A 12,719-nucleotide genomic window follows, 5' to 3' on the forward strand; every position below is an offset into this window, starting at 1 on the left:
AACATCCGGCCTCTCACTCCCCGGTGTATAACATCCGGCCCCTCACTCCCCGGTGTATAACATCCGGCCTCTCAATTCCCAGTGTATAACATCCGGCCCCTCACTCCCCGGTGTATAACATCCGGCCCCTCACTCCCCGGTGTATAACATCCAGCCCCTCGCTACCCGGTGTATAACATCCGGCCCCTCGCTCCCCAGTGTAGAACATCCAGCCCCTCATTCCCCAGTGTATAACATCCGGCCCCTCATTCCCCAGTGTATAACATCCGGCCCCTCGCTCCCCAGTGTATAACATCCGGCCCCTCATTCCCCAGTGTATAACATCAGGCCCCTCACTTCCCAGTGTATAACTTCCGGCCCCTCGCTCCCCAGTGTATAACATCCGGCCTCTCACTCCCCGGTGTATAACATCCGGCCTCTCACTCCCCGGTGTATAACATCCGGCCTCTCACTCCCCGCTGTATAACATCCGGCCCCTCACTCCCCAGTGTATAACATCCGGCCCCTCGCTCCCCAGTGTATAACATCCGGCCCCTCACTCCCCAGTGTATAACATCCGGCCCCTCGCTCCCCAGTGTATAACATCCGGCCTCTCACTCCCCGGTGTATAACATCCGGCCCCTCGCTCCCCAGTGTATAACATCCGGCCCCTCACTCCCCAGTGTATAACATCCGGCCCCTCACTCCCCAGTGTATAACTTCCGGCCCCTCGCTCCCCAGTGTAGAACATCCGGCCCCTCGCTCCCTGGTGTATAACATCCGGCCTCTCACTCCCTGGTGTATAACATCCTGCCCCTCACTCCCCGGTGTATAACATCCAGCCCCTCGATACCCGATGTATAACATCCGGCCTCTCACTCCCCAGTGTATAACATCCAGCCCCTCACTCCCCGATGTATAACATCCGGCCCCTCACTCCCCGATGTATAACATCCTGCCCCTCACTCCCCCGGCGTATAACATAAGCCCCTCACTCCCCGATGTATAACATCAGGCCCCTCACTCCCCAGTGTATTACATCTGGCCCCTCACTCCCCAGTGTATAACATCCGCCCCTCACTCCCCGGTGTATAACATCCGCCCCTCACTCCCCGGTGTATAACATCCGGCCCCTCACTCCCCGGTGTATAACATCCGGCCCCTCACTCCCCGGTGTATAACATCTGGCCCCTCACTCCCCGGTGTATAACATCCGATCCCCCACTCACCCGGTGTATAACATAAGCCCCTCGCTCCCCAGTGTATAACATCTGGCCCCTCACTCCCCAGTGTATTACATCTGGCCCCTCACTCCCCAGTGTATAACATAAGCCCCTCACTCCCCAGTGTATAACATCTGGCCCCTCACTCCCCAGTGTATTACATCTGGCCCCTCACTCCCCAGTGTATAACATAAGCCCCTCGCTCCCCAGTGTATAACATCTGGCCCCTCACTCCCCAGTGTATTACATCTGGCCCCTCACTCCCCAGTGTATAACATAAGCCCCTCGCTCCCCGGTGTATAACATCCACCCCTCACTCCCCAGTGTATAACATCCACCCCTCACTCCCCAGTGTATTACATCTGGCCCCTCACTCCCCGGTGAATAACATCCGGCCCCTCACTCCCCAGTGTATAACATCCGGCCCCTCAGTCCCCCGGTGTATAACATAAGCCCCTCACTCCCCCCGGTGTACAACATTCACCCCTCACTGCCTGGTGTATAACATCCGGCCCCTCACTCCCCGATGTATAACATTCACCCCTCGCTGCCTGGTGCAGTGCTGTCCACCATTACTAACTTGTGACAGAATGGCTAATAGTAAAGACCTCAATGTTGCCAGCACATTCCTGTAAAAGGAGCCACCAAGGTAATAAGTCCGTCCATGACCTCTCTTCCCTCCTAAATATTCCCCCATCACCTGTGAGTGATATTATTGAGAAGTGGAAGGAACTGCAACAAGCGGAGACTCTGTAACATTACAAAGCAGGGGCTGAGTGCTTAGAGGAGCAGAGGACAGAAAAAGTCACCAACGCTCTGCTGACCCCATAACTGCAGAGTCCAGACCCCCTCTGGTAATAACATCAGCACAAACACTGTTCCCCAACCGGGAGCTTCATGGTCAAGCAGCTGCATGCAGCCGTACATCACCAAGCACAATGCCGAGCGTCAGATGGAGTGGTGTAAAGCCACCACCACTGGACTCTGGAGGAAACGTGTTCTGTGCAGTGACGGATCACACTTCTCTATCTGCGTGGAATGTAAAAGTCTGGATTTGGTGATTCCGGGAGGATGTTATCCCCTGACTGCATTGTGCACCCTGTACAGTTTGGTGGAGGAGGATAATGCTGTGGGCTGTTATCAGGGGTCGGCATTGGGCCCTTAGTTCCAGTAATGGGAAATCTTAATGCTTCAGCACAAGACATTGTGGACAATTGTAGCTTTGGTCTTTGTGGGAACAGTTTGGGGAAGACCCTTCTCTATTCACCATGACTTGGGAGCCAGATAATCTTGGAGCATTGTCAAGTATGATTGCAGTCAACTAAGACTTTTAAGTCAGAAGTTGCTATGAAAAAAATAAGCATTAAGAAGGCTGTGGGTGACATTTACATTAAAGAGTCCCAGTGTGGCGTAACTAACCAATACTTTATCATCACAAAAAAAATTGGAGTAAAATATTTACGGAACTTGCGCTAAAGTCAAATGTGCGACTGTGCTGTGTGACGGTATGTGGCCCCGAGCTATTAATATTTATGCTGAATATTACGGCACATTTTATTTATTCTAGTATATTTTTCGCTGCCTTTTCAGCCTTCACCTCCTATCTGTCTCCCAGTCCCCGGCCTCCTCTGGGGCCGCACATCTAATTAGCGAGTAATGTTACACAAACAGTCGTCGCCCCGTCAGCTTTGTCAGAGGGGCGTGCGGGGTATTACCAAAATCATTCTGAAAGGCCGTGGTAACGTAGATTAATATTTGTACATTGTGTGAGGCTGTGATGTGCGGAGGTCTGGGAACACGTGCTCGCGAGTCAAGCTCCAAACATCTGCCGCCCATGAGGGAGGAGTTGGCACCGAACCCGGGCAGCTGCCAGTGAGGGCTGCTGTCAGCTGCAAGGTCTCCCCTCTATGTTTTGCCAATAGTACAAAAACTGGGGAGCGGGGCGGCCATGGTGAGAAGAATACAATCACAGAAGAAACACACTGAATGCTCTCAGGTACCCAGCATCATACCAGGTGCTGGCGCCATGATCAGCCCTCCATACTTACAAGACTGAAACAGAGAAATATGGAGAAGTCCTTCCTACTGACCTGTAATGATCGGGTGTAACACGCAACCCCCTCCTGATTTGTAATGTTTAGTGGGGGGCCGGATATGACCTGTGGGGGCAGCAAATGACCTGTGGGGGCAGCAAATGACCTGTGGGGCAGCGTATGGCCTGTGGGGGCAGCGTGTGACCTATGGGGGCAGTGTATGGCCTGTGGGGTAGCGTATGGCCTGTGGGGTAGCGTATGGCCCTGCGGATGCAGCGTGTGACCTGTGGGGGCAGTGTATGGCCTGTGGGTGTAGTGTATGGCCTGTGGGGGCAGTGTATGGCCTGTGGGGGCAGTGTATTGCCTCTGGGGGCAGTGTATGGCCTGTGGGTGTAGTGTATGGCCTGTGGGGGCAGTGTATGGCCTGTGGGGGCAGTGTATTGCCTCTGGGGGCAGTGTATGGCCTGTGGGTGTAGTGTATGGCCTGTGGGGGCAGTGTATGGCCTGTGGGGGCAGTGTATGGCCTGTGGGGGCAGTGTATGGCCTGTGGGTGTAGTGTATGGCCTGTGGGGGCAGTGTATGGCCTGTGGGGGCAGTGTATGGCCTGTGGGTGTAGTGTATGGCCTGTGGGGGCAGTGTATGGCCTGTGGGGGCAGTGTATGGCCTGTGGGTGTAGTGTATGGCCTGTGGGGGCAGTGTATGGCCTGTGGGGGCAGTGTATGGCCTGTGGGTGTAGTGTATGGCCTGTGGGGGCAGTGTATGGCCTGTGGGGGCAGTGTATGGCCTCTGGGGGCAGTGTATGGCCTGTGGGGGCAGTGTATGGCCTGTGGGGGCAGTGTATGGCCTCTGGGGGCAGTGTATGGCCTGTGGGGGCAGTGTATGGCCTGTGGGGGCAGTGTATGGCCTGTGGGGGCATTGTATGGCCTCTGGGGTAGCGTATGGCCCTGCGGATGCAGCGTGTGACCTGTGGGGGCAGTGTATGGCCTGTGGGGGCAGTGTATGGCCTGTGGGTGGAGTGTATGGCCTGTGGGGGCAGTGTATGGCCTGTGGGGGCAGTGTATGGCCTGTGGGGGCAGTGTATGGCCTGTGGGGGCAGGGTATGGCCTGTGGGGGTAGCCTATGGCCTGTGGGGGCAGTGTATGACTTGTGGGGGGCAGCGTATGACCTGTGGGGGCAGCGTATGGCCTGTGGGGGCAGCATATGGCCCTGCGGGTGCAGCGTGTGACCTGTGGGGCAGCGTGTGACCTGTGGTGGCAGTATATGACCTGTGGTGGCAGTGTATGGCCTGTGGGGACAGTGTGTGGCCTGTGGGGGCAGTGTATGACCTGTGGGGACATGTATGTGACCTATGGGGGCAGTGTATGGCCTTTGGGGGCAGTGTGTGACCTGTGGGGGCAGTGTATGACCTGTGGGGACATGTGTGTGACCTATGGGGGCAGTGTATGGCCTATGGGGGCAGTGTATGGCCTGGGGGGGGGGGGCAGTGTATGGTCTGTGGGGGCAGTGTATGGTCTGTGGGGGCAGGGTATGGCCTGTGGGGGCAGTGTATGGCCTGTGGGGGCAGCGTATGGCCTGTGGGGGCAGCGTATGGCCTGTGGGGGCAGCGTATGGCCTGTGGGGGCAGTGTATGGTCTGTGGGGGCAGCGTATGGCCTGTGGTGGCAGCGTATGGCCTGTGGGGGCAGTGTATGGCCTGTGGGGGCAGTGTATGGCCTGTGGAGGCAGCGTATGGCCTGTGGAGGCAGCGTATGGCCCTGCGGGTGCAGCGTGTGACCTGTGGTGGCAGTGTATGGCCTGTGGTGGCAGTGCATGGCCTGCAACGGCAGTGTATGACTTGTGGTGGCAGCGTATGACCTGTGGGGGCAGCACATGACTTCTGAGGGCAGTGTATGGGCTGTGGGGGCAGTGTATGACCTGTGGGGGCAGTGTATGACCTGATGACCTGTGGGGGCAGTGTACGGCTTGTGTGGGCAGTGCATGACCTGTGGGGGCAGTGTATGGCCTGTGGGGCAGTACATGACCTGTGGGGGCAGTATATGACTTGTGGGGGCAGCACATGACCTGTGGGGGTCGCACATGACTTGTGGGGGCAGTGTATGGCCTGTGGGGCAGTATATGACCTGTGGGGGCAGTATATGACTTGTGGGGGCAGCACATGACCTGTGGGGGCAACACATGACTTGTGGGAGCAGTGTAGGCAATGCTGGAGATAGGCTTGCGCTGTACTCCGCTATCTCTAGCAGTCCCATAGACAATGAATGGTGCGCTGTCGTGCTCATCTCCATCCTAACAGATAATCTTAGAGCCCTGGTCTAGAGATCTGTGGGTTTCTCAAAGTCAGACCCCCAGCAATCCGTTAATTATCACCAATGATGATGGATAGGTGATAGCTATGAGGTGGGACAACCTATCCCGAGACCAGAACTCCATTACTTCCTCCGGTCCTCTCTCACATTACCTGTACAAGAGGTTGAGGAACTGATCGTCATCTAAATGAAAGTTCATATCTTCGAGCATCAGCCGGAAGTCGTCCGCGGAGATCAATCCGTCCTTGTTTTTGTCTATTTTAGTGAACGCCGCAGCAAAATCGGGGTAATACTCTCTGAACTTGTCTCTGTGGATACAAAGATGTAAATCAGAAAGACAGAAACTAACTGAGGTCAGGCCCAGTGTATTACTGAGGATCAGGAATATATCAGAACGGGAGCGTGTCATCAGAAAAGGGTTTCATCAGGTGTTAATTTTAAATGTTTTTTAAAATTGTTACCAATTTGCAATTCTTACAAATACTCATATTAGACTCATTTTTCTTGTGCTGTATAGAAAACTTTCAGTAGTCTCATTATCATCACAGACAGGATCACAATTAAAAGGTAACACTTATATGTACAGTAGATAACACAGGATCCACCATTCACAATAGGTGATGTCACAGCTCACCTCCTCCTCCTGTACAATGACTGATAACACCTCTATACACAGTAGATAACACAGGATCCACCATTCACAATAGATGATGTCACAGCTCACCTCCTCCTCCTGTACAATGACTGATAACACCTCTATACACAGTAGATAACACAGGATCCACCATTCACAATAGATGATGTCACAGCTCACCTCCTCCTCCTGTACAATGACTGATAACACCTCTATATACAGGAGATAACACAGGATCCACCATTCACAATAGGTGATGTCACAGCTCACCTCCTCCTCCTGTACAATGACTGATAACACCTCTATATACAGTAGATAACACAGGATCCACCATTCACAATAGGTGATGTCACAGCTCACCTCCTCCTCCTGTACAATGACTGATAACACCTCTATATACAGGAGATAACACAGGATCCACCATTCACAATAGGTGATGTCACAGCTCACCTCCTCCTCCTGTACAATGACTGATAACACCTCTATATACAGGAGATAACACAGGATCCACCATTCACAATAGGTGATGTCACAGCTCACCTCCTCCTCCTGTACAATGACTGATAACACCTCTATATACAGTAGATCACACAGGATCCACCATTCACGATAGGTGATGTCACAGCTCACCTCCTCCTCCTGTACAATGACTGATAACACCTCTATATGCAGTAGATAACACAGGATCCACCATTCACAACAGGTGATATCACAGCTCACCTCCTCGTCATGTACAATGACTGATAACACCTCTATATACAGTAGATTACACAGGATCCACCATTCACAATAGGTGATATCACAGCTCACCTCCTCCTCCTGTACAATCACTGATAACACCTCTATATACAGTAGATAATACAGGATCCACCATTCACAATAAGTGATGTCACAGCTCACCTCCTCCTCCTGTACAATGACTGATAACACCTCTATATACAGTAGATAACACAGGAGCCACCATTCATGATAGGTGATGTCACAGCTCACCTCCTCCCCTTCCCTTCACTCTGACCTTTGCCTAGATTAGAGCATGCTCAGATGATGCCAATAAACAGGGTTTGAGTCAGTCTATTGCTTCTATTACCCATGTAAAGAACAGGAGTCTAATATTATTCCTAGTGGGCAGTATGAACATTGCAAGATTTGGGCTTTTTTTTAATACAGGGATATTAAAAATGTAAAAAACAAAACATCAATTTGTGAAAGCTATACTTGACATAAAAAATCTGCTTTATATAAGAGGTTATTTTCTGATGACAAATTCTCTTTAAAGTGGTCATTGGCTCTGGACAAGGTCTTTCCATTCGCTCTATTAATGAATATGGGCACATAGCGGTGTGGAGGAGACATAACGACCCGGCATTAGGTCCAGAAATCTTTGGCTAGTGTCCGAATCTTTGTGATTTCAGCTCTGCAGGTCGATAATTTGGATTAAAATGACAACTGAAGTAGAGACTTTCAGGTTTAATTAAAGGGATTGATCAAAAACATCCCGTGAAAAGTTTAGGCACTGCAGCCATTTTTCGACAAAGCCTCCTCATTTCAGGGGCTCAAAAGTAACTGGACAAATTAACTTTTCCAGGATGTGAATACCCCTATATTAGAGCTTAGAGTCGGCACTTTACGCCCATACTGATTATATATCGGTATCTTGACCATTTTTTGGTAAAGGGACACAATCGGTGCTCAATGGGTCAAGTAAAAAGAAGTTCAAGGTCTTACTTGATCTGCTGTTCTACATCTTTCATGTTGAGGGCTCGGGTTTGGTGCTTATGAAACTCGTCCATATCTTGGAGGATTTTCTGCTGGGAGCTGTAGTGTTTCTCTAGAGCTTGGTGGTTGTCTTCTATGATGCGTTTGCTCGGGCCGTTGTCTCCAGAGGTGAAGTTCACACCTAGTTTCTGGAGGAATTCTTGATGGGTGAGATGGCCTTTACCTTCGGGATCATATCTAAGGAAGACAATGGTCATAAGACCTTTTGATATTTTGGCAATGGAATGACTTTGGTTCATTTTCTACAACCCGGAAAGGTAGATCGGTCACCAACAACTCCCAGCTAGACCGGGCTTTGGTGCCACTCTCAGTGGAGAAACTATGGTTTGCAAAAATTTTTCAGGTTGGTATTTATTGTTAGAGGTGATTGCTCCAATTTCCAATATTATTAGCTGAGCGGTTGTGGTGTAGTGTCCAGGGGTATTATCTGCCGGGTAAGTACCGTAAATGTTTGGGTCACTAATACTACTTCGCACCACGTTTGTTAGGAGCACCGTGTGTGGAGCACTATAGTGAAAAAAACAGGTAGCTGAGCTGCAGTACCAGGAATGACCACTACACAGCGTATGGAGCTGTGCTGTACCGCCTCCATGCACCGCCTCCAGCCACAATCATGTGATCAGAGGTGGTGCTGGGTGGTGTCAGACCCAGACCGATCCGATATTCATGACCTTTCCCAAATGAGGAGTAGATGTAAAAAGGGGAGACCACCTGGACTCCCCGGAAAAGTTGGCAAATCTCCCACGTATAACTAGACTAGAAATGGCGCTTTAAGTGGCCCCTATTTTAGTTTTCACCATCATTCAAGAACATAAAAAGATCTAAAACCTACGATAACTAATTACAAGTTACAATAAAGCTCAGGCGTTTACAGGAAAACATTTTTTTTTAATGCATTCAAATCGGAAAAAATAAAAAAAAAATGTAATTTTTCTTTTCAAATATTTCACATCAGAATAAGAATTTTAATACACCGGAAATAAAGAAATATTTTCTAGGGCAAAGTATGATAAGTACAATAAAGTCCTCCGGTGCGAGCACTTAGCAATTTTCATGTAGATTTTTCTTTTTCGGTATGAACTGTTTAATTGGTGATGATAGGACTTCATCTCACGTGACGCCGCCACAAGGCTATTCTAGATCTATTCTAGACTAAATGCACAAAAGTATGTGCCCCCTCCACATCCCACCTCCAGGAGCTTTTAGGACCTGCCATCCTGCATCCATAGACATTAATATGGCGTTGGCCCCTCTGCAGATATAACGGCTCCCGCTCTTCAGGGAAGAATCTACAAGATTATGGAGGGGTCTGTGGGATTTATTTGCCCCTTCATCCAGAAGATAATTTGTGAGATTAGACCCCGATATTAGGGAGAGGCCGGGATCACAACTTGGTGTTGGATGGGGAGGAGGTCCGGGCTCTGTGCGGCCGCTCATGTTCTCCCCTCCATGTCTGTATGGACCTTGTGCACTGGGCACAGTCATGGGGAACAGGAAAGAGCCATCCCCAAACTGTTCCCACAAAGCCGGAAGCTACAATTGTCCACAATGTCTTGTGCTGAACCATTAAGATTTCCCTTCACTGGGTCTAATAACCTCGTAAATACAGTGTAAGCCCCCAACATTACCTTCTAAATACAGCGTGAGCCCCTCACATTGCCTCCTAAATACAGCGTGAGCCCCTCACATTGCCTCCTAAATACAGCGTGAGCCCCTCACATTGCCTCCTAAATACAGCTTGAGCCCCCTCATAGCCCTCTATAAATAGAATGAGCCTCCACACAGACCTCTATATACAGTGTGAGCCCTCACATAACCTCCAATATACAGCATGAGCCTCGACAAAGCCCTCGAAAAACAGTATAAGCACCCACATAGCCCTCTAAATATAAATTGAGCCCCAACACAGTCTCCTAAATAAAGTGTGAGCACCCACATAGCCCCTATATACAGCATAAGCCCCCCGTAGCCTCCTATATACAGTATGAGCCTTCACATAGCCTCCTATATAAAGCATAATCTACAGTACAAGCCCACCCTTAGCCCCTTATATACAGTATGAGCCTCCACATAGCCCCCTACACACAGCATGAGCCCCCACATAGCCCCCTAAACAGTATGAACCTCAACATAGCCCCCTACACACAGTATGAGCCCCCACATAGCCCCCTAAACAGTATAAACCTCAACATAGCCCCCTACACACAGTATGAGCCCCCAGATAGCCACCTAAGCAGTATGAACCTCAACATAGCTCCCTATACACAGTATGAGCCCCCACATAGCCTCTACACACAGTATGAGCCCCCACATAGCCCCCTAAACAGTATGAACCCCCACATAGCCCCCAACATACAGTATGAGCCCCCACATAGCTCCCTATACACAGTATGAGCCCCCACATAGCCCCCAACACACAGTATGAGCCCCCACATAGCCCCCTACACACAGTATGAGCCCACATAACCTCCTTTATACAGTGTGAACCCCCATATAGTCTCCTATATACAGTATGAGCCCCACATAGCCCCAGTCATACAGTATGAGCCCCCACATAGCCCCTACACACAGTATGAACCCCCACATAGCTCCCTATACACAGTATGAGCCCCCACATAGCCCCCTACACACAGTATGAGCCCCCACATAGCCCTCTACACACAGTATGAGCCCCCACATAGCCCTCTACACACAGTATGAGCCCACATAACCTCCTTTATACAGTGTGAACTCCCATATAGTCTCCTATATACAGTATGAGCCCCGCATAGCCCCAGTCATACAGTATGAGCCAAGACACAGCTTCCTATATACATGTGAACCTCGCTTCTGTTCGCTCAGACCTCTGCTCCTGTGCGCTGACTCTCAGCAGCACAATGCAATGACGTCATCACATCAGCTGTCTCACAGGCTGATCGGTGGAGGATGGAGCCGGCGGCCCTGATCTCCACTAATGTATTCACCATTATCCACATATGTTTAACAAAATATAGCAAAAATTATATATATATATATTTTAAGTAACAAATGTACCAAAAATAATTTTAATAAACGAGCGAGGAAAATAAAATAAAACAATACTTTTATATTTTTATTATTGTTATTAGTATATTATTTTAATTATTAATTATGAAAAAAATAAAAGTTAGCAGGTCATGAAGTAGTTAAACAAAAAAAAACCTTTTGAACATTGTACCTTTTTTAGACTAATAATAATAATATTTTGTACTTGATAGTTTTACTGGTTTCTTCACTTTTTAGTGACTTCTTAAGAAAAATACACTTTTAATGCATTCAGAAACAGAATGTGTTTTTTTTTTTTAAGGTTTCACATTAGAGAAAGAATTTTAATATACCGGACGTAATGAAATATTTTCAATTGTAAAGTATGATAAGTGCAATAAAATCCTCCAGCGTGAGCACTTAGCTACGTCAGAAATGTGCAAATACATTATTAAAAAAAAGTCAATTTTCATGTAGAAGATTTTCTATTTCGGAATGAAATGTGTAATTGGCGCTGATAAGGCTTCACCTTACGTGACACCGCCGCGAGGCTATGCTATAATATTCCATATATCTGTCTGTACTGTGCTAGTAATGAGCATTATCCAGCAGGTAAGGAGGACCGTAGGGTCTGCAATGTGATCGGAGGTGGCGATCGGCCCCTTGATTCGACTTCGGTTGGACATCCGATAATCCGGAATCTATTTTGTTAATCCCGGGACTTTTCCGCTACATATATCTCATCATTCCATATTACTCACCTTTGCCAGAGTTTTTCAAATTCGCCCTTTGTAATAGGAAGAGAAAACCTGTACAAAACATTCCTCAAATCTTTCTTCTGAATGATGCCGTTCCCGTCACTGTCGATTTCACAGAACGTCTACAAGACAGAAGACAAAAAAAAATGGAGTCGTACAGTACGACTGTGCTGAAAGACTCCAGTGCTAGCGTGCATCGGCGAAGCTTGGGAGGGTGAGAATAGTACATGGCTGCTTTCTTCCAGAAAACAGCGCCACACATGCCCACAGGTTGTAGGTGGAATTGAATCTCTGTAATTTACCTAAATATTCTGCACATGGCCTTACTGTCATGTGAGTGTCAGCACCGTGGGAGCCGTGAAAGCCATATCTTGTGTATGTGGTGGCATCACACTGTAAGGGGTTACTGTGTGTGTGTGTGGGCACTGAGGACTCTGTACTGTGCAGGTGACACTGTGGGGGGCATCATTCTGTGTGAGTGGCACTGTGGGAGCATACTAATAATGTGTGGGGGGGAACATCAAGGGTGTGGGTATTGCATTGTGTGGGAGGCCTCATACTGTGTGGGTGACATTAGTGTGTGTATGGGCATAAACCTGAGTAGAAAGCACTGTGGGGGCATCATACCATGAGGGAGGCATTGATATGTCTGTGGGACTGTCACTGTGAGTTAATTATACTGTGTGTGGGCATCATTCTCTGTAGGCAGCACTGTGGGAGTGCAATACTGTGTAAGGGGCATCAAGGGTGTGGGCACTCTACAGTGTAGATGGCACTGTGGGGGCATCAATGTGTGTGGACACTAATCTGTGAGGACATTATACTGTGTAGGCAGCATCATTGAGTGTTTTGGCACTATGAGAGCACTATACTATGTGGGCAACACTTTAGGGGCATCATACCGTGTAATTGGCATCAGTGTGTGTGGGTAGGCACTATAATGTGTGGGTAGCAATGTGGGGGTCTAGGCACAATAGTGTATGCGTGGGCACTGTAACAACACTGTAC

The 12,719-nt window shown here is 49.0% G+C and overlaps 1 protein-coding gene across 2 annotated transcripts in view; it reads right to left on the minus strand.

Annotated features, from left to right (window-relative positions):
• EFCAB6 (EF-hand calcium binding domain 6) overlaps positions 1–12,719 on the minus strand; it is a 124,225-nt gene that overhangs the window by 17,360 nt on the left and 94,146 nt on the right. For both annotated transcript variants that reach the window (XM_069763367.1, XM_069763368.1), the window contains exons 21-23: positions 11,715–11,833; positions 7,900–8,127; positions 5,693–5,848 (exon numbers count right to left, since the gene is read on the minus strand). In XM_069763367.1, coding sequence (XP_069619468.1) covers positions 5,693–5,848; positions 7,900–8,127; positions 11,715–11,833 — 503 coding nt within the window. The remainder of the gene's footprint in view (positions 1–5,692; positions 5,849–7,899; positions 8,128–11,714; positions 11,834–12,719) is intronic.

The sequence above is a fragment of the Ranitomeya imitator genome, chromosome 4 (genome assembly GCF_032444005.1).
Source record: "Ranitomeya imitator isolate aRanImi1 chromosome 4, aRanImi1.pri, whole genome shotgun sequence".
Lineage (NCBI taxonomy): Eukaryota > Metazoa > Chordata > Amphibia > Anura > Dendrobatidae > Ranitomeya > Ranitomeya imitator.